The following is a 20,432-nucleotide window of genomic DNA, read 5'->3' as shown; positions in this document are numbered from 1 at the left end:
ATCGCTTCTTTATTTTAGTTATTTTCTAAGGGGAGACTTTTTACACAAACTTCCATTAATAAAATGGTTTCAAGTTTCAATACAGTAATAAAATGTTTGTTAACCCAGAAATAACCCCTCTGTTTTCATTACATTAAGGGTCATTCTGACTGATAATAATATAAAATCTGTTATACTGTGATACCGCAATATTTTCTGAGATGGTTATCATATCGTGAAAATCTCATACTGTTGCAGCCCGAGATACGAGTGAGACTGCTGCAAATATTCTGTATTTTTCATGGGGTTTTTTTCTCCACAAATATCTTTTTTTATATTTTTATCCTGAAAGTTGTTATTTATTCTGCATTTTTCCGTCAGAATGTGGTTTATATCTGTGAGGAAAACTTTAAAAGAGGCAACATGTATAGTAGACCGTCACGTCAGACTGAACGTTATATGATAAACTTAATTTCTGTAGCACTTCACAAAACAAAGTTAAAGTGTTTTACAATAATATGAATAGAATAGAATTTTTAAAAAATAGTTTAAAATTCATACAAAATGAAGCAAAAGGAGCTGCATATGAGATCAAATCAAAGGTAACAGTACACCTTTGTGTATAAAGAGATTTTAGGTGAGTTCAAGCCACAAAGTCTGTGAAAGCTCACTTATAGAAATATGTTTTAAGGAAGGATTTAAAAGCGTAAAAGCGTAAAAGCAGCTCGCTGGTCTGATCTCCTCAGGGAGGTGTTTCCAGGGAGTGGGGGCTCTGATAGAGAAGGCCCGACATCCTCTAATCTCCAGTCTGAGTTTTCTCTGTGTTACTGTTAAACACCCACTAAGACTGGGCCATTCACTGTACACACACATGCAGTGCACCTCACCAGTCTGTCACTGATCGTCTGTGCTGTTTAACAATCCCCAAACATCAGATTGAGTTTGTAGTTTGCTAAAAATGGATGAAGCTCCTCTCCATAGCGTTAGCTGCCCTGGTTATGCTGAGACTGCTCAATGCTGAGCTCCATTGAGAATAGGTTTAAAGGGGTTGAATGCCTTCTGCTGAGGCAGGGCATCTACCGACCACTCTTTACATGCCCTCTGGCGCAGCCCACTGGCCTTTGTGTCACCCAACAATGATGGCACCGGAGCACCACAGCCAGGGACGGATCATTGTCCGGCTCAGCCAATGGGAGAGCAACGAATAGACGTTTATGTCATGTGTGAGTTTCTGTGCATACGTGTGTGTATGTGCATGGTAATGCAAAGGTGAATGCATGTGGAGTCTTTCACTGCGAGCTTTTGCATCTGCTCTGTGACGAAGGGGAGGGGGACGTCACACAAAGAAAGAGCCAATCAGACATTAGCTGTTTGGATTTATGCCAGGGTTTTTAGGCTTGTAAGACTTTAGTACAAGTGGCAAAAGCCAGTTTAAAAAAAAAAAAAAAAGAGTCAGCTGAGACGAGATGCCCTATACACCGTCTGGCTTTTTCTGTGACCGGTTGATCCGGGAACGAGAGAGGAGAGACGGGGAAGGGTCTCTGAACAAGCCCCTCCGCTTCAACGGCCAGGACTTCAGCTCCCTGAGACAGGAGTGTCTCCAGAGGAAGAGCCTGTTCGAGGATGAATCTTTCCCGGCCACCGTGGAGTCTTTGGGCTTCAAGGAGCTCGGACACAAGTCCAACAAGGTCAAGAACATCGTCTGGAAGAGGCCCAAGGTAGGAGGGGGTTAGAGCGGGGCTGGGTGCACAGGAGAGGCACGCTGAGGGGATGGAGCACATGCGGGAGGTTATTTTTGATACACGGCAACATCAAATCTGAGTGGAAATCTTAACTGCTGTCATTGGATTTTACCTGGAGACGCCCCAGTGTTCCTGCGTGGATGGATTGGAATTAAGTTAGTGTGTCGCTGCACAGCCTTAAAGAGTCATTGTGCAAATGATTTCTGTTTTTTCCTCTGATATAACGGATGTTTTCTGACTTATCTCTGCTCCCTGTCTGTAAAGACAACTGTGGTCTAGTCAGTAAAAGATACATCCAATCCTTAGACTCACAAAATCTGAGTAACAGCTGACACGACATCAATTACTGGTTAACTCTTTCTTTATTACTGTCAACAGGAAATCTGTGAGAATCCTCAGTTCATTGTTGGAGGAGCCAGTAGGACAGACATCTGCCAGGGAGACCTCGGTAAATTATGTCTCTTTATGCACAGTAATAACATCAGAGTGTGAAATGACATTCATGTTTTTGTCATTTTTTTGTCAAGTTTCAGTGATGTTTAAACCCCAGCCTCGTGTTAGTGAGTTAAAACAAGAATGAAACACGTCTGTGTGATGACAAAAGGAGGAAATCCACTTGAAAAAATAACTTCAACTCGTTTCTGTCATTGTTTGTGGTGCGTTAACTGTTTCTAGTATTGTTGAAACTCACTGACCGAAGCAAAAACGCACAGTGTGACAGGACTGTACATTCTCTCAGTGTGGGTATCATTCAGTGACAGTCTGTATTCAGGCGGCTTTGAGTGCTAACAGGGGAGCAAATATCCCATCGATCCCCCCGCGCACGGCCTCTCCGCCTGCAGCGGCCTCCCCATATTGTGCTTACTCTTTTGGAAGGGAATCCAACCAGCAGCACTTCTCATTGTTGTTGAGTTCAGACTGCAAATAAAGGGGGACCAGAGGGACAAAGGTCCTGGCAGACACTGTTAACCGTTGCCTGTTGAAAAACTTACATTGTTTCCAGTAACACCCTGTCACACACCTGGACAATCGCAAAACACGGAGGTCAGCACTCAGCGGAGGTCGTTTCCTCCTGCAAAACAAAAAAATGTCAAGCAGAAGAGTTCAGTCTTCGTTGTTGTGAGTGAGAGGTGTGTGTTCTCTAACGTGGCAGCTATTTATCGTTGAAGGAAGGAAATCCATGCAGTGAGAATTTTGGATATCACACCATCTTAAAAGTTCAAACCAGGGATGTCCCGATCTGATCTCGAAGATCGGCATCGGGGCCGATTCAGGCATTTTTTAACTGATCAGTATCGGCTATAATGAGCTACATAGAGCCTGACATAATATTTATTTTTTACGTCAGCAAGCGTTTTTCCACTCGTGAAGCTTTCACGCACAGCAACTCCGTGAGAGCAGCCGCCATCAACTCCCCAACTCCACCCTTTCTGTCTCCACTCCTTCACTCTGCTAAGCTCCAGTGCATGAGCGAGGGCTAAGCCGCACCAGCAGCGAAACACTACACGCTATAAACGACAGCAAAATGCAGAATGAGACTGTTTATTTATGTTATTTACCAAAGTTAGAAGCTCTTATTTAATTTCAGCTCATTTGCTTATCATGTTTGGCACATGGTGTTTCACCGTCCTGCTCGCAGGAGAGACAGACAGCAACAACAGGACTGAGTTAAATAACCTTCAAGTGCCTGAAGTGTGTACTGTGCAGCTGTAATATTTAGGAAAACAGAAGTATTGGATCGAGACTCTGGATCGGCTGACTCAATATTAAATTACTTAAGGAGCAAAAAAAACTTTACCCAGACTTTGCTAGTTCCATCGGCTCCCATTCTTGTTATGTGTGCATGAAAATGGCTCTGCTGTAATGAAAGGCCTGCATGTAAGAGTTTTATTTAGGCGAGTTAAATAAAAGTGTTTTCTGTGTTAAGGTTCGTTTGGGTTCAAAGTTCATTTCAACAGCAACCTCTCCTTCAAAAAACATGTCTAACAAGTCACCAGTACCGCCTTCTTCTACCAAAAAACACATCTTCACCCATCACTCTCCCCCTCTGCTGCTGAAACTCTCACCCATACCGTCATCACATCCAGAGCTGACTGACTGTAACAGCATTCTTTATAGTACATTGTCCAAAGTCATAAATAAACTCCCAATACATCCAAAACTTTGCTGCCCGTCTGCTCACTCACTTCCACTCCTGCAATCACATCAAAGATCATCACAAAGAGCCTCCACTGGCTCCCTGTCCCACAACGTATCCAACTCAGAGTCTTCACTCACAAAGCCCTCCATAACCGGGCCCCCTCTTATCATGACCTGCTCCACCACCACACTCCTTCCCATAGTCTCAACTCCTCTGATGCCAACCTTTGACTCCACCCTCAGGACAGAGCCTTCTCCATAGCCGCCCCCTCCCTCTGGAACACTCTCCCCAAATATATTAAAGACTGCACAGACCTGTCCCACTTCAAATCAAAAGCCATCTTTTCAAAATGGCTTCTAATGTGTGAATGATGTTGTGTATTTTACTGTATTCTATTTTGATAATTTCTAACTAATGTGAAGTGTCTTTGAGTACCATGAAGAGCGCTCTGTAAATAAAATGTTTTATTATTATTATTAGGTGACTGCTGGTTGCTGGCCGCCATCGCCTGTCTGACCTTGAATGAGAAGCTTCTGTACCGTGTGGTTCCCCAGGAGCAGAGCTTCTCTGAGGGCTATGGAGGCATCTTCCACTTCCAGGTCAGAAACAAACATCTAATCGCCGTAGATTCAGTCCTCGTTAAAGGAATACGTCACCCACAAATGATCAATTACTCACCCTTTATTATGTTATCATAATGAAGAAAACTTTGTTTTTCGAATGAAGAATTAAAAATTAATTTTAGGTAAACGGAGAAATAATCCTTCTGATTCAAGTGTTTAAAGTTTGTAGAAGTTTGAGTGCCAGTATTTTCTCATGCTTGATCCTCTGTATTGTTTCTCCTTCTGTCCTTCAGTTCTGGCGTTACGGCGACTGGGTCGATGTCGTCATTGACGACCGCATCCCAACCTTCAACAACCAGCTGGTCTTCACCAAGTCTGCCGAGAGGAACGAGTTCTGGAGCGCCCTGCTGGAGAAGGCCTACGCCAAGTGAGTACTGAGCTGTTTCATTCTGCAGTGCTGTATTCTCTGAATGTTCACCTTCGACTGAGTGCTCACATGGAAGAACAGTTGGCTACGACTTTTTTTGTTTTATTTGGTTGGAGATTTGTGATTTTTTGCAGCTACACACAGAATATCAACAGTGTTTAAATTTGAATATCTGGGCTGCAGCCTTTGCTCATTTAATACGTCCTATTTGGAATCACAAACACACTACTGCTCACGTTAGGGCAAAATAATACAGGGGGAAAGGGAAAACAACTGAATTTGACCAGGAAAGTGTCTCACTAACATTAAAAATCAAGATAAAGCTAATAGCAGCACATATAACAGAGTAAATGTGACATCTGTGCTCTTGCCCTGTCCAGGCTGCACGGCTCCTACGAGGCCCTGAAGGGTGGAAACACCACCGAGGCCATGGAGGATTTCACCGGTGGAGTCACTGAGTTCTACGAGATGAAGGAAGCTCCAAAAGAGCTCTACAAGATCATGAAGAAAGCTCTGGAGAGAGGCTCCCTCATGGGCTGCTCCATCGATGTGAGTCACACGTTTAATATGTGACTGTGATACAGACGATGAGGACTATTACACACAGATTAAAGGAATACATCACCTACAGAGTGACCGTTTGTATATCAGTTACTCACCTCGTGTTACATTGAATTTGTGAAGAAAACTTTGTTTTTCTGGCATACCTCCAGGAGGAACGAAGAATCCAAAAACTGAGAACGTTCTTGATGAATTGAAGTCATAGGGGTCCACGTTTAACAGCAGCAAAATAACATCTGTTAACAAACTCTCACACAACTCGTGCAGTATATCCAAGTCTCATTTATCCAGTCATATGTTCAGTACTTCCCAAATACATGCATTTTCCCTTAAACCTTACTATTACTAAACAGTTTCTTCAAAGTGCGTCATCTGCATATAGTTTTTATTACTTAATTAAGAGCATTACTTGAAATAAAAAGCTGGTTGTGTTATAATATTTCTACAATATGAATGGAGACATGGTGTATTTTGTGTGTCTGCAGTCCCTGGTTCCTGCTCGCTTTGAGACTCGTACTGTGACGGGACTCGTGAAGGGTCACGCCTACTCTGTGACGGCTGTGGAGGAGGTAAAGCTGGTGGCTCATGGGAAAATAGTGTAATGTGACTGTTCAACTCTGAGGTCCTGCAGAGCTTCACACACACAGGAATAATGTCACTGTCAGTCTAGGGTCATTAATAAATACGGTTTCAGGACATATGAGTTCAAATGTGACTGTTCTTGTGTTTCCCTACAGTGCAAATCGTCTCAGCACAAGGAGTCTAAGGTTCGTCTGGTGCGTCTCAGGAACCCGTGGGGTCAAGTGGAGTGGAACGGTCCCTGGAGTGACAAGTAACCACCTTTACTCATAGTTAAATCTTAAACTGTTTTGTTACGGAGGGGCTAGAGTTTGATGAAGGTACAATCATGATGTCTTAATTTCTACAATAATTAAAGTGATAGTCTGGGTTTTTTGAAGTGGGCTTGTATGAGGTTCTTATTTACAGTCACTCAGTATGTTTCCATGCACAGTGAAGTGGAGCTACAGTTACAGCTCAACTACAAATTATATTCAGCCACAAAATAAACCTGAAGAGCTGCAAATCAAAACAGAAGTACAGAGAGTTGTTGACTAGAGATGAAACACCGTCTCATCTAGTTGAGTTGGTGTGAACCGGCAGGTTTTTACAACATTGCAGAACAATGCGTTGCAAGTAGGTGCACATTTCAACTTGTCTCGTCCTGAATCTTTAGTCTAAACTGGGCTTAACTAGTAAATGTGATGTAGTTTGGTGGCGTTTGTTATGGGAGGCAAGACTGTCCTGCATGTGTGTGTGTGGAAAAGTACTGTAACCAGGCCAGCAAGTGCAGCAGACACAGAAGAGCATGCTTTTCCAAAATGAAAATTTTAATATGGGTTCTTGAAAACTCATGAAAATGTGTGGGAACAAATATAAGGTAAAGCTGTGAAAATACTCTCAGTATAGCGCACACTTAAACTGATATTGGCTCTTTTCGGTGCAACTTTTTTAGGTGGCTAAAATGCATTTGCTTCTGACCCTCATCCACAGCAGTAGATAGATCTATAGATAAATACCTCATACAAGCCTACTTAAAAAACTCTGAACTTTCCCTTTAAGCTCAACTCTGTAGTTAACTCTGTAATAACTTCAGGTAACGTCACTATTTTCTGCTTCCTCTCCATCAGCTCCAAGGAGTGGGTCACTCTGTCTAAGGCTGAAAAAGAGAAGCTGCAGCACCAGAGTGCCGAGGATGGAGAGTTCTGGTGAGAGATTTCCACAGTTTAACCGCAACTGTGAAATGTTGATTCAATGGACAGAATCTCATGTTTTTCTGCCAACAGAAGTGAATTTTGTTTAGTTTATAGGGTGATTAAAAGGAACAGGAGGCAAATTGCAAATACAAATAATTTCTGTAATGAAACAGGCATGTATTTCAACACAGCTTTGAGTTTTATTCAGCTTATATCATCCATTTTTTAAGTTTTATTGGTGTCTAGAGGGAGTCAGGAGCTCCACTGTGCTGAGCTGTGATGCCGGATATTAATCTTAATGTCCTGATCTCCTCTAGGATGTCATTCGAGGACTTCAAGAAGAACTACACTAAGATCGAGATCTGTAACCTCACCCCTGACGCCCTGGAGGACGATAAGATTCACAAGTGGACGGTTTCTGTGAACGAGGGTCGCTGGGTGAGAGGCTGCTCCGCTGGTGGCTGCAGGAACTACCCAGGTACGTCAGTCTACAGAACAACACAACAAATTTTAACCCCACAAACAGAAGATGACTTTTTCTTTAATTAATGCATTTATTAGTTTAACCTTTGAGTCTTTGTCTCAGCATTCAGGGGTGAAAGATGTATTCACATTAAAGTAAAAGTAGCTATACCAGACTGTGGAAATACTCCATTACATGTCCTGTATTGAAAACATTACTTAAGAACATATACAAGAGTGTTATTAGCAAAGAAAAGTATTAAAAGTAAAAGTCTACCTGTGAGTGTTGCTTATTAGGGTTCTCATGTTTAATAATGCTTCCTAAATGTCGTGCAGACACTTTCTGGACCAACCCTCAGTACCGCCTTCGTCTGCTGGAGGAGGACGACGACCCCGAGGACAATGAAGTGGGCTGCACCTTCGTGGTGGCTCTGATGCAGAAGAACAGGCGGAAAGAGCGCAAGATGGGAGCCAACCTCTTCACCATCGGATTCGCCATTTATGAGGTGACCTGTCCTTCTTCACCACAAAGAGACTGTGTGACAGACAAGTCAAGTGATTATTTAAATGGAGTCTGGTGGGTTTGGTGATGGTGATTTCAGGGCTGTTTCTGGTTAAACTAAAGGATCTCACTCTCTAACACAAAGCTCTATCTCTGTAGGGATCCTTTCATAATGTTGTCAGACACTTAGAATATTAATCTGAGCCTGTCAGTGACAAAAGACAATCACTGCTAGTGGATGTAAATTGCAGCTCTCTCGTGCACTACTGGACCAGTTTCAAAAATTCACATGTAAGCCACATGTAAAAATAGGGTCCAGGTTGGAGAATGCTGATCTTACCCTTTACTTAAATTAAGTTAGTTTTTGGTTTTGATTTTGCATCCTGAAACAACACAAACACATGTTCTTCCTGTCTCTCTGCAGGTGCCAAAGGAGGTAAGGAAGCTGTGAACAAACCGTCACAGTGGAGCAGCAGTTTGCAAGTTAATTACACCCTACACTGTTTTCATATCTCATATGCTTCCAACTTCTATGTCTGTGAGTGTTAGAACTGTTTCCCTTCAACATGTCCCACCCACTCTGTTGTGACTCCCCCCTCCAGATGCACGGGAACAAGCAGCACATGCAGAAGGACTTCTTCCTGTTCAACTCCTCCAAAGCCCGCTGCAAGTCCTACATCAACCTGCGCGAGGTGACCCAGCGTTTCCGCCTGACCCCCGGGGAGTACGTCATCGTCCCCTCCACATACGAGCCGCACCAGGAGGGAGAGTTCATCCTGCGAGTCTTCTCTGAAAAGAAGAACACCTCAGAGTGAGTGGGTGAGGGCGGTCAGGGTGGCCTGCAGGGGGCGAGCTGGGTGAGAGGAGGGGACGGGGACGCAGTTTAACACTGTTAGAAGAAAAGTTACAGTTAGATATGTTTGGTAGATGCTTAATGTATGTATGATGTTTCTTCTTTCTAGTAGGGCTGGGTACTGGAATACAACATTTATCACAACCATATCGGTTATTGGCTCATTTTTAGAGGATAAAAAAACGATCTTTAAGAGTTTGGCCTTTTCCTCAGGATTATGTTTGAAAAACCCAGTTGTGATTTCCACCTCACAAAAAGGCTGCATCGTTGGTTCAGGCAGCAACTAACTATTATTATTATAGATTAATCCAACAGTTATTTTCTCAATTAATACATTTTTGTAGAAGATAATGAAAAATGAGAATGTGGTTCAAAACCATAAAAGTAGCAAAAACTTTGCGTTGTCGTCTGTTTACGAGTTGCAGCGGTGCCGATGTGTTTTCAGCTTAACGTTAGCTGCTAGTTGCGTTAACGTAGTGTATTTACAGTCTATGGTTAATTGTGATAATGCTAATTTTCACTAGCAAAAAACAGGTTTAAATAATAGAAACAAAATAGAGGGTCTATTAGTGCAACTAAATGCCAAACAAGATGCTTTAAGACGACTGAGACTGAGAAAGCAACAGCTGCGGTGACTATGCCTATACTCTGTGAATCTGGGGTTACGCCATCGTTACGTTACCCAACCAGCATTGTTACCGTGGCAGCAACTTGTCAATGAACAGCACCTAGCTGTCACTCAACTCAACGGCGCCCTAAAATATGCAGAAATTTAAGCCTTAATAACTGTTAAACAGGTGAGTTATATGAAAATTCACCCTCCATGCAGTTGTCTTTAATATTGAAATGAGCTATAGAAACCAAAACCTTTATTGTACCAGGCTGTAAACATGTTTATTTCTGCTGTAAAGTTGGACATTTAAACACGGAGGTCTGTGGGGATTGACTCGCTCTTGGAGTCAGCCTCAAGTGGACATTAGAGGAACTGCAGTTTTTGGCATTTTTACGCATTCACTTCATTTTTCAGCTCTGGAGGTTGCCGCTTGTCTGTAACTGATGTAAAGTCAGCTTGGGCTCAAAAGTTCTTCTAATATGCTAAAACTGAAACTTTGTGAGAAATCACAACTGGAGTTTTTTACATTCAGAAAAGACAGATGTCTGTGTGTGTTTTAGACACTGAAAATGTCTCAGATGTTACTTTTGTAGATGATAAAATGTGCATTTGTTTTAGCACGATAAATATCCCAAAGGTAACGTGACAAAATAGAAACAAAATGTCCGACAGTACCCAGCTCTACTTGTAGATATTTAAAGTAGCAGCTGCAGGACTGATTTATCCACCCTCCATGTGCATGTTACAGTGCGGGTTTGTGTGTATGTTGATGAGGGTGGGGCTTTGTCTGGGTGCATGGCGGGTGGGACACAAACCACCAAGAACAAACAATTTTAACGGCGATTTGATTTGTAGAACTGGAAGAAATCGGCCCCAGTTCGAAGCTGTTATGGAATCTTTTTTAGGACAAGCGACTTCAGATTTGGGCACGCTCCGGTAAACTTTCAAAGTATTCAATACTGCATATTCAAGCCTCAACAAACATCCACCCCAACCCCCACCCACCTCCATCCCCACTGCCCTGGAGGACCAGACAGCACGCAGAGCTGGCCTGCACTCTGATGGACCGGGACCAGCTGTGAATCAGGCTGTGGGATGGATGTGCAAATACCATTAGTTAGTTAGAAGGGTGTGGGTTATAACATAGTAACTAACAAACTATCTTAACCCCCATCATATACAAAATCAAGAAGAGGATGATTTCTACAAACAAGAGTCCCCAAAATCAGAGAAATCAAGAGAAAACTCTCTTGACAGGAGGAAGCAGCAGGTGGTACTGAACTAACACATTTTATTCACAGCCTCTGTCACTGTTTGTGGATTCATTTTGTCTCTGTAGTCCAGTGTGAGTATTTAGAGATGCTGTAATGAGTCAGTGATGTTTCAGACTTTAATAACATGATTGTAGTAAACAGATGAGTGCACAGGCTTGTGGTCCAGATGAGATGTTGTTGTCACCATGATGACTGCTGTTTGTTCGTCTTCACCCAGGGAGATAGAGAACAGGATCGAGGCCGATCATCCAGTGGTAAGTTTCCTTTGGTTCCCGTCATGACTCCAAGAGACGCTGACTTTTCCTCATCTGTTACAGGTTGAAAAATACCAAAGTCACCCTTTAAGAGCTGCAGCATGACAAAGCTCTCTTCCTCTGCAGCTTTAGTTTCTGTTCCATATTTGTATCCGAGAAATTCAAACCTGTTCTTACATGAAAACCACAGTAAAGAGTGCAGTGTTGTTCTGCATCCTAGAGAACGTAGTCACATTTAAACATATGTTAAAAAATATTCTGTCTATATGTTCACCATCCATCGTTCATTCTTAACGGGACAGTTCACCCCCAAATCAAAAATACATATTTTACCAAACTATACCCGCCAATGTTATCACAAAGCAGAAGGAAGTGTGCATCTACTCATGAACAGGAGACTCATGCTTGTGACAGTGCGAAATGTAAATGTTAAAGTCGTTTTTCTCAGCTGAGCTGTAATGTTAGCTAGCTCAGTGATGCTAAGTGAGCTAGCAGTAGATGCACTCTTCCTTCTGCGCAGCGATACAGTTGGCGGGAGTAGTTCAGTACAAAGAAGATAGTTCCTACATGATACTGCTCACAACAAGGTCTGTGGATTATCTTGAGTAACCGGGTCATGATTTCTGGATTCTGGAGTTTTTCAAATGTAGTTTTTTGGCACTTTGAGCTCCACAAGCTGAGTGACATCTAAACTGGAGAGAAGCCGATATCTCCAACACTTAACAACTCACACCAAAACTATCTAGATTGATAAACAGAACTACAAGTGAGAGGAAAATGTGTTGTTTTGATTTTGGGTTGAACTGTCCCTTTAAAGATCCTAAATAATAAAAACCCATGAAGGCAGTTCTGTTCTGTATAAAGAGAGTTATTCACAAACATGTTTTCCTTTCACATCCTCTCCCTCTCGTCTCTTTATCTCTTTCTTCTTTGTGGCTCTATGACGCCTCAGCCGGCGCCGGCCTCAGCGGGGGAAGAGAGCGAGGAGGACCAGCAGTTCAGAACTATTTTTCAGGAGATAGCCGGTGATGTGAGTACAAGAAGTACAGCAAGACATCAAACATACAGATAAGAAAATAACTAGTTTGTGTTTATGAAATGGTCCTTATTAACTTTTGTTTTCAGCTTTTACAACTAACATCTTAAGACATTAACAATGTGATCAAAGTCAAATTTTAATGGTCGTCTCTTTCTTTTCTTTCTACTGTCTCCTCCTCTTGTCTGGCCGCTCTCGCAGGACATGGAAATCACAGCCAACGAACTGAAGAACGTTCTCAACAGAGTGATCACCAAACGTGAGTCCAGTTAGATCAGCTGAACTGTTTATCACAGCATCACTGTCATGTTAACACTCAGTTCAAATCAAATCAAATCAAAGATGGAGGAGGAGAATTGTACTGAGTTGAGCACTTAATGTTGTAATGAGGGGTGTGTCAGGTGTGTCAGGTGGTATCCACATGAACGCCAGGACCAAAGGTATCTCATCATAACATTGGATTGTAACAAAATGATCAGTCCACTTCACCTGTCAGTGGCTTAATGTTGCGGCTGATCGATGTGTGACTCTTTAACATTTAGTGATTTGTATCAGTTGCTAAAACCAACTCCAACAGCACATATTAGATGCTTAAACGTATTTGTGTGCAGATATTTGGTCCAGAAAGAATCTATATGTTGGATAGTAGGTTTTGACAGCATAAATCTCTGCAGTCACCTCCCTACAGACATGATATAGAACTGCTGTCGTTATCGTTTGTCTTCTAAGTCTTGCACTTGGTTGTATTCCCTCCAGACAAGGACCTGAACACAGAGGGCTTCAGCCTGGAGAGCTGCAGGAGCATGATTGCTCTGATGGACGTATCCTTTGTATCGAGTGCATCGGGCTGGCTGTGTTGTCTGTAGGAGGCACAACCTGCCGAGACCCATGGCAGGGTCTGTGATGATGCCCACAGGGCCTCGGCCTCAAGTCACCACACTAACACAGCGATAACTCACTTCAACATACATTTGTTATCATCCAACATGTTTAACCAGGTAAGTCCTGGTGAGATCAATGATCTCTCTTTCAAGGGAGACCTGGCCAAGACAGCAGCATAAGAAAAAGTTACAAACAACAATAACCACAATAAAAACATGAATGATGCACAGCAACATGTAGAAATATTAAAACACCTTCGCACAATGACAAGAACCAGCTGATTCATTCACCCTTGTATTTATGTGAGCTCTAAAATCAGGCAGAGACCAACTCTCTTAGTTTTAAATCTTTTTTAAGGCTATCCCAAGTAAGGGGAGCAGAGCACATAAAAACACCTCCTGTCAGAGGTGTTTGGGGCCACGTCCTACCTGTAGGAGGCCCCGGGGCAGACCCAGAACACGCTAGAGGGATTATATATCTCATCTGGCCTGGGAACACCTCGGGGTCCTCCAGGAGGAGCTGGAAAGAGTTGCTGGGGAGAGGGACGTCTGGGGTATTTGCTCAGCCTGCTGCCCCCATGATCCGGCTTTGGATAGGCAGTTGAAAATGTATGTATGGATGGATGGTTTAAAAGTAAGGGAGTCGGCTAGCCAAATACTGAGATATTTGTTACAACAGACATCTTCTAACATCTTTCCCTGAGCAGTAATAACATCAGGAGTGTTCACAGCCTTCGTTCTAGCATTTGAAACATACATTACCTTATTTTAATTGGCATTTAAAACCACCTTTAGTTGAGAAAGCTGAGTCTGGACAAAATTGAAGACAGCCTGTGAACCTGCACAATACATCACTGTATCGTCCACATAGAAATTAAATTTGGTACCATCCACGTTTTGATTTAAACTACGGATATAGATCGAAAATAACAGCTGACCTAAAACACAACCTTGGGGTACACCTTTACAAGGTGAGCCCATCAAATTGGACGCATTAGGACCTTTCTGAGAGGTAATTCACAAACCAGCCCACTGCCTGATGGGATATACCAATACCAGTCAATCTCTGAATCAAAATATGATGTCGGGGCGCCTGGTGGCTTAGCAGGTAGTGCAGCCATATACAAAGACAACACACTAAATTATTATACAGTCCACTCAGCTGATACAGTAAGTTAGTGATTATTTAAACACACCAGTAATGGAAGTATTCAGATTTTTTACTGAAGTAAAAATACTTGCTGTGAAAATACTCCACTAAGAGTAAAAGTCCTGAATTCAAAACCTTACCTTGTAAAAGTGTGTGTACGTTTTATCAGCTCAATGTACTTAAATGATTTAAAGTAAAGTATTGATTGTTCAGTAAAATTTGGACGGTCAGTTCCAGGCTCAACGCTGCAACATGAAGCCGGTTGTTTTTGGTTTTTGGTCTTAACTGCTTGTGTTCAGATGGACGGGACAGGTAGACTCAACCTTCAGGAGTTCAGACATCTGTGGAATAAGATCAAGCAGTGGCAGGTGGGAACTCAGGTTTCTTTCTCTCTATATATAACAGCAGTAAGACTCTGGTAATTCCCATCAGATTAACACAGATTCGATCTCTTTCAGGGAATCTTTAAGCACTATAACGCTGATCAGACCGGCAGCATCAACAGTTACGAGATGAGGAATGCTGTCAATGACGCAGGTAATAACTCTTCTTATTCTGTTCTCTCAGTTCAGCCACATTACAGAAAGACAGATTTCTTTTCCACCTATTAAAAACATCCATGCAGATTTTGGGGGATTTTAGATTTCTATTAACTCTGGAAGGAGAAGTTTTAGAGGCAGAAATCTCAAAATGTCAGTAAATAAAACAACCTGAGGGACCAGACATTACCAGGGATGTTTGTAATGTTCTTGAACTGATCCTTTAAGGTTGTTGTTTACAATACTCGAATATTTAACACTTGGAAAAGTACTTCACAGTGGTTTTTCAGATTCTACAAATGTGATCAAAGCTGCTGAAAATGACTGTTAAAGGAATACTTCACCCTCCAAGTGATCGTGTGTGTATGAGTTGCTCACCTTGTGTTACGTTGATTTCATGGAGAAAAATTCATCAAAACATCAAAACATTTGTTTACAAACTGACACTACTTGTGCAGTATAATCCGAATCTCATTTATTTAGTCGTGGATGTGGAGTTGAGGACTTTTGTCTGTTTTTTGGGGATTTCGTTGGATGGGACTTGGGGCGCAGTGGCCCAGATTCGATTCCAACCTGTGGCCCTTTGCCGTGTGTCTCCTTATTCTGCACAAGTTGTATGACTGTAAACAGATGTCTCGATGTAGTTTTGCTGATGTTAAACGTGGCCCCCCCGTGACTTAAATGCATCAAGGATTTCCTCCAGTTTAGGATTCTTTGTTCACCGTGGAGACATGCGAGAAAAACAAAGTTTTCATTACTAACTTATTGTAAGACAGGGTGAGTTACTGATATGCAAATGATCATTTGGTGACTTAAGTGTTCCGTTAGTGCTCTTTTTTTCAGCTTGAACTATTTGTGTTTTGGCAAACCAGCAAATCAGTCTGAACCTGAACCCTGAAATATAAAAAATGGTCTCTGAGAGCAGAAGATGTTTATCAGTCATGGACTTATGTTGGGGTCATTGTGAGCTCATGATATTGAATCATATTTTATACGTAAACATGCGTGTTTAAAGACATTTAATGAAAGTGTGTGCTGCGGATGAACTTACAGCTTGAACTCACCCTCTAAATGTTGTCGTCACTGTACAGTCATGTGTCTTGTGTCCCGCTCAGGCTTCCGTCTCAACAACCAGCTGTACGACATCATCACCATGCGCTACGCAAACGAGAACATGAACATCGACTTCGACAGCTTCATCAGCTGTCTGGTCCGGCTCGAAGCCATGTTCAGTAAGTCGCTGCCTCACAAACAAACAAACAAACACAATCACTGACGCATGATTCTCTGTGGAGGAAGCCTTTGTGTTTATTTAAAAATAAAAAAGAAAGTACTGAGGCAACCTCTGGTTCACCTGGTAGAGTGTGTGCCACATATATGCTCCTCCCTTTGCCAACTTTCCTGTCATTAAAGGCAAAAGCACCCCAGAAAATATTCTACAAAAAATGAAAGCACTGTAACAGCCAAGAGACAGTGAGTTACTGCCCCAAGCGATGGAGTCTAAGTATGTCGGGGTCTTGTTCATGAGTGAGGGTAGAATGGAGTGTGGGATTGATCAGCGGTGNTACAGTCATGTGTCTTGTGTCCCGCTCAGGCTTCCGTCTCAACAACCAGCTGTACGACATCATCACCATGCGCTACGCAAACGAGAACATGAACATCGACTTCGACAGCTTCATCAGCTGTCTGGTCCGGCTCGAAGCCATGTTCAGTAAGTCGCTGCCTCACAAACAAACAAACAAACAAACAAACAAACACAATCACTGACGCATGATTCTCTGTGGAGGAAGCCTTTGTGTTTAATTATAATTTAAGTATTAGGGCGACCTTTGGCTCACCCGGTAGAGTGTGCGCCACATACAGGCTCCTTTCTCTCCCAATTTTCCTGCCTATCTACAGCTGTTATGACATTAAAGAAAAAATATTCTAAAAAAAAAAAAAGAAGCCAAGAGACAGAGAGTTACTGCCCCACGAGAAGGAGTTCAAGTATCTCGGGGTCTTGTTCATGATTGAGGGTAGAATGGAGGGTGAGATGGATTGGCGCTGCGCCAAACTGTCATGGTGAAGAGGGAGCTGAAGGCGAAGCTTTAGATTTACTGGTCCATCTATGTCCCAACCCTCACCTATGGTCATGAGTCATGAAAGAATGAGGTCGTGGATGCAAGCAGCCGAAATGAGTTTCCTCTGTAGGGTGTCTGGGCTCAGCCTTAGAGACAGGGGGAGGAGCTTAGATTTCCAGAGGGAGCTCGGAGTAGAGCTGCTGCTCTTTTGCATCGAAAGGGGTCAGTGGAGGGGATTTGAGCATCTGATCAGGATCCTCCTGGGCCCCTCACGTTACAGGTATTCTGGGCATGTCCCACTGGTAGGAGGCCCCGGGGCAGACCCAGAACACAGTGGAGGGATTACATATCTCATCTGGCCTGGGAACAAGAGGCGAAAACAAGGTCACCTGGGTCTGGTATCATAAAACATTACTCATTAGGTGGCTAATCATGACTGTGTTGTCATTCTGAGCCCCTGCACCGTGTGTCTGTGTATGTTAAAGTAGTTTAAAGAGCTCTTGGATGAAGTGTGTCTCACTCATGTTGATGCTTGTGTCTCTCCAGGGGCGTTCCAGGCCTTCGATCAGGATGGAGATGGTACGATCAGACTCAGTGTCCTGGAGGTGAGAGCTGCGACAACATGCTACCTATAAACTGTACTCAGATATATAGTACATGTTTTCCTTTGGGCAGCTGATATGTGCTGTGCTGCTGTTACTGCTGAAGCATCAACCTGAAGCAAAGGTTTTTCTAAACTAGCTCAGTAACTGGATATAACTCAATATTCTGTTGGGTTTAATGTGACATCAGAACTTTTTTTTAAAGATTATTTAGAGAATATGAACCAAAATCTATCAGTAGAAGCACCCTGGATGATCACCAGGAGAGGAAATATGAAAAAACAACCTTGAACAACACAAAATTAATTTGAAATACTCAGACTTTTCTCTAATCTTTGCTATTTTCTTTGTATATACTGGAAACTTTACCTCTTCTGACTATTTTTGATTTAAAAATGAAGCTTTTGCCACAGGGAAAATTATTAAACTCTTACTCAGATATTTATGATCAATCTATCACTCACGCATTTTTCATGTGAAGTGTAAGTTAAATAGAAAATGTCCAGCAGGGGTTTTAAGCAGATTCACTGACTCTTGTTCTTCTCTCCGTCCTCAGTGGCTCCAGTTGACCATGTACGCCTAGACAGGCCCATCTTCCTCCAGGTGAGCTCCACTCCACACGAGGACCAGACCTGCCAGCCTTTACCTCAATATTCAGTGTGCCCGATCGTCGTTAGCTCTCATCCACCTCACCTCCAGCCTCCCCTCCCTCCTCAGCTCTGCTCTTTCTACTCTGAGATGTTCAACATGCTTCTTCAACTTCATCTTTTCTTCCTCTTTCTGGGTCTCAGGCTTTCTGCATTTCTTTCTCTGCTCTCGTCTTTTCATTATCATCGAAATATCAGTCTCTCCTTTCAGCCATTAGCCTGTTTTTTTTTTTTGTTTTTTTTTTTTTCTTCCAAAGTCACTTGTCCCGTACTTTTTCTCAGGCATCAAACACACACAACCTCTTTTTTTCTGTCACAATACCTCACAGAGCTCCTTCTACAGTACCACCCTCCCACGTCATCTTCTTCTACTGTTATCACACTGAGCAGCAAGGCCGTTCTTCCTGTATTCACCCCAGTGAACTGGGCTCTCTGGTGGACAGTGAATAAACTTGTGAATCACTCCTTCACCTGTTATATTTCTGATACCCCCCCCACCCCCACCCCCACCCCACCCAGTTTCTTTCCAGGCACCACCCTGTTTTTAATCACTTATTTTTGTCAATAAAACTCCTGCTGGACTTTTTGTGGACCTCAACAATCAGTCACACTTCACCCTCCCTGGTGACTGTGCTGGGTACGAGCCATCTAGCGCTCCCTGGTGGACAAACTCAGGCTTCTCCACGACGACTGTCCCGTCTTTCAGCTCTTCATGTGGATGGAGGAGATTCAAGAACAAAACTGAGGAGCCGACGAGTTTTTACTTTAACGCCGACGTTCAAGGTTATAAAATATATGGATTTGAAAGAATATGGCTAATGGGTTGGACTGCAGCTTTTTGTGATTTTTTTCCTACTAAGGCTTTGGTCAATGAGTGTACTGCATTTTTAACCATTTTAACCAAATAAATAAATAAATGTGTAGTTATTGGTTTGAGTGCGTTACCAGTAGACTTGATGTGAAAATTGTGGCCTTTTTTTAAACCTTTTAAATGTGATTTGAGACGTGACGTGAGATTTATTTAAAGGAACAGTGTGTGGGATTTAGTGGCATCTAGTGGTGAAGACTGCAGATTGCAACCAGCTAAAACTTCTCCCATGTGCCGTTCCTTCAGTGTTCACTGTTCAGGAGGTTTTTACTGAGAGCAAAATTATCCACAGAGGTCTTTCTTTACAAAACAAACAGACCAGCTGATTTAAACTGGCAGAAACACTGAATAAAGCAGTTTCATGTTACGAATCAGTGTTTCTCTAATGCTGTTTGGCATGTTGGAGAATGGCCCTAAAACCTGCTAATGTGTGCTCACCTTTTTTCTCCAATAACATAAAGGGTTTTTACAGGGAGGTCTCTTCCTCTCCAATATAAACTGACCAGGTGATTTAAACCAGTAAAAACACTGACTAAAGCAGTTTTACGTTAAAACTAGAATTACAGCCACGCAGTTGAACACCTCTGAGCACCAGTCAAGTTGCAGTTACAGTCTCCATTCATGTCAGTGAAAACATGGACGCTTTGAACAGAGATCTGATTAGTGTCACCAATTCAGTATCTGACCAAATGTCTCCCCTTCTGTTCCTGAGATATGACGTTAAAACATGATGATGTCACAGTCAAGCTGACCTTTGACCTTTTGACTTTCATTATTTTATCCTGTTAGACATTTGTGTGAAATTCTGTCATAATTAGTGAATGATTTTTTTGAGTTATAGCCAAAAACATATTTTGTGAGGTCACAGTGACCTTTGACCACAAAATTCTAATCAGTTCATTTGTGAGTCTAAGTGGACGTTTGTGTCAAATTTGAGGAAATTCCATCAAGGCCTTCTTGATTTATCAAGTTCACGAAATGAGACGAATGCAAGGTCACAGTGACCTTTGATCTCTGACCACTAAAATCTAATCAGTTCATCCTTAAGGCCATGTGGACGTTTGTGCTAAATTTGAGGAAATTCCCTCCAGGTGTTTTTGAGATATCACGTTGACAAGAAAGCGACAGACGAGGTCACGGTAACCTTGCATTCTGATCAGTCCGCTTAAGTCCAGTCTCTTCATCATTAAGTCCAAGTGGATGTTTGTGCCAAATTTAAAGAAATTTTCTCAAGGTGTTCTTGAGATATGTTCACAAGAAAGAGACGGATGAGGTAACAGAACCTTGACCTATGGCCACCAAATTCTAATCAGTTCATTCTTGAGAGTACATTTGTGCCAAATTTGAATAAATTCCCTCAAGGCATTCTTGAGATATCGTGTCTACAAGAATCAGACGGACCGACAACTAAAAACCTAACACGGCTATCGCTGGCACGGAGGCAGAACAATCAGTGTTTTCTGACGTCTCTCATTGCGGCGGGGCTGCTAGCTGCAGCAGCTGATGCAAAAATGTGAATGTCACA

At 42.5% G+C, this 20,432-nt stretch overlaps 1 protein-coding gene across 2 annotated transcripts; it reads left to right on the top strand.

Annotated features, from left to right (window-relative positions):
* The first annotated feature begins 1,166 nt into the window (after window positions 1–1,166).
* Window positions 1,167–18,962, top strand: capn3a (calpain 3a, (p94)). 2 transcript variants are annotated; one of them, XM_050061248.1, is made up of 21 exons: window positions 1,167–1,697; window positions 2,100–2,169; window positions 4,342–4,460; window positions 4,718–4,851; window positions 5,232–5,400; window positions 5,898–5,981; window positions 6,150–6,244; window positions 7,101–7,178; window positions 7,484–7,644; window positions 7,965–8,134; window positions 8,555–8,566; window positions 8,733–8,941; window positions 11,088–11,124; window positions 12,077–12,154; window positions 12,362–12,419; window positions 12,917–12,981; window positions 14,491–14,559; window positions 14,650–14,728; window positions 15,846–15,962; window positions 17,337–17,395; window positions 17,949–18,962. In XM_050061248.1, the coding sequence occupies exons 1-21, from the start codon at window positions 1,446–1,448 to the stop codon at window positions 17,973–17,975; spliced, it is 2,142 nt and encodes a 713-aa protein (XP_049917205.1). In that variant the 5' UTR covers window positions 1,167–1,445; the 3' UTR covers window positions 17,976–18,962. The 2 variants fall into 2 exon arrangements, with proteins under 2 accessions (XP_049917205.1, XP_049917204.1); XM_050061247.1 differs by lacking the exons at window positions 1,167–1,697; window positions 2,100–2,169; window positions 4,342–4,460; ... (5 more) ...; window positions 7,484–7,644; window positions 7,965–8,134 and having other exon boundaries at window positions 8,559–8,566; window positions 12,332–12,419.
* The last annotated feature ends 1,470 nt before the right edge of the window (window positions 18,963–20,432 follow it).

Source organism: Epinephelus moara, chromosome 14 (genome assembly GCF_006386435.1).
Source record: "Epinephelus moara isolate mb chromosome 14, YSFRI_EMoa_1.0, whole genome shotgun sequence".
Classification (NCBI taxonomy): domain Eukaryota; kingdom Metazoa; phylum Chordata; class Actinopteri; order Perciformes; family Serranidae; genus Epinephelus; species Epinephelus moara.
The sequence above is the reverse complement of the archived record's forward strand: the minus strand, read 5'-3'. Positions and strand labels throughout refer to the sequence as shown.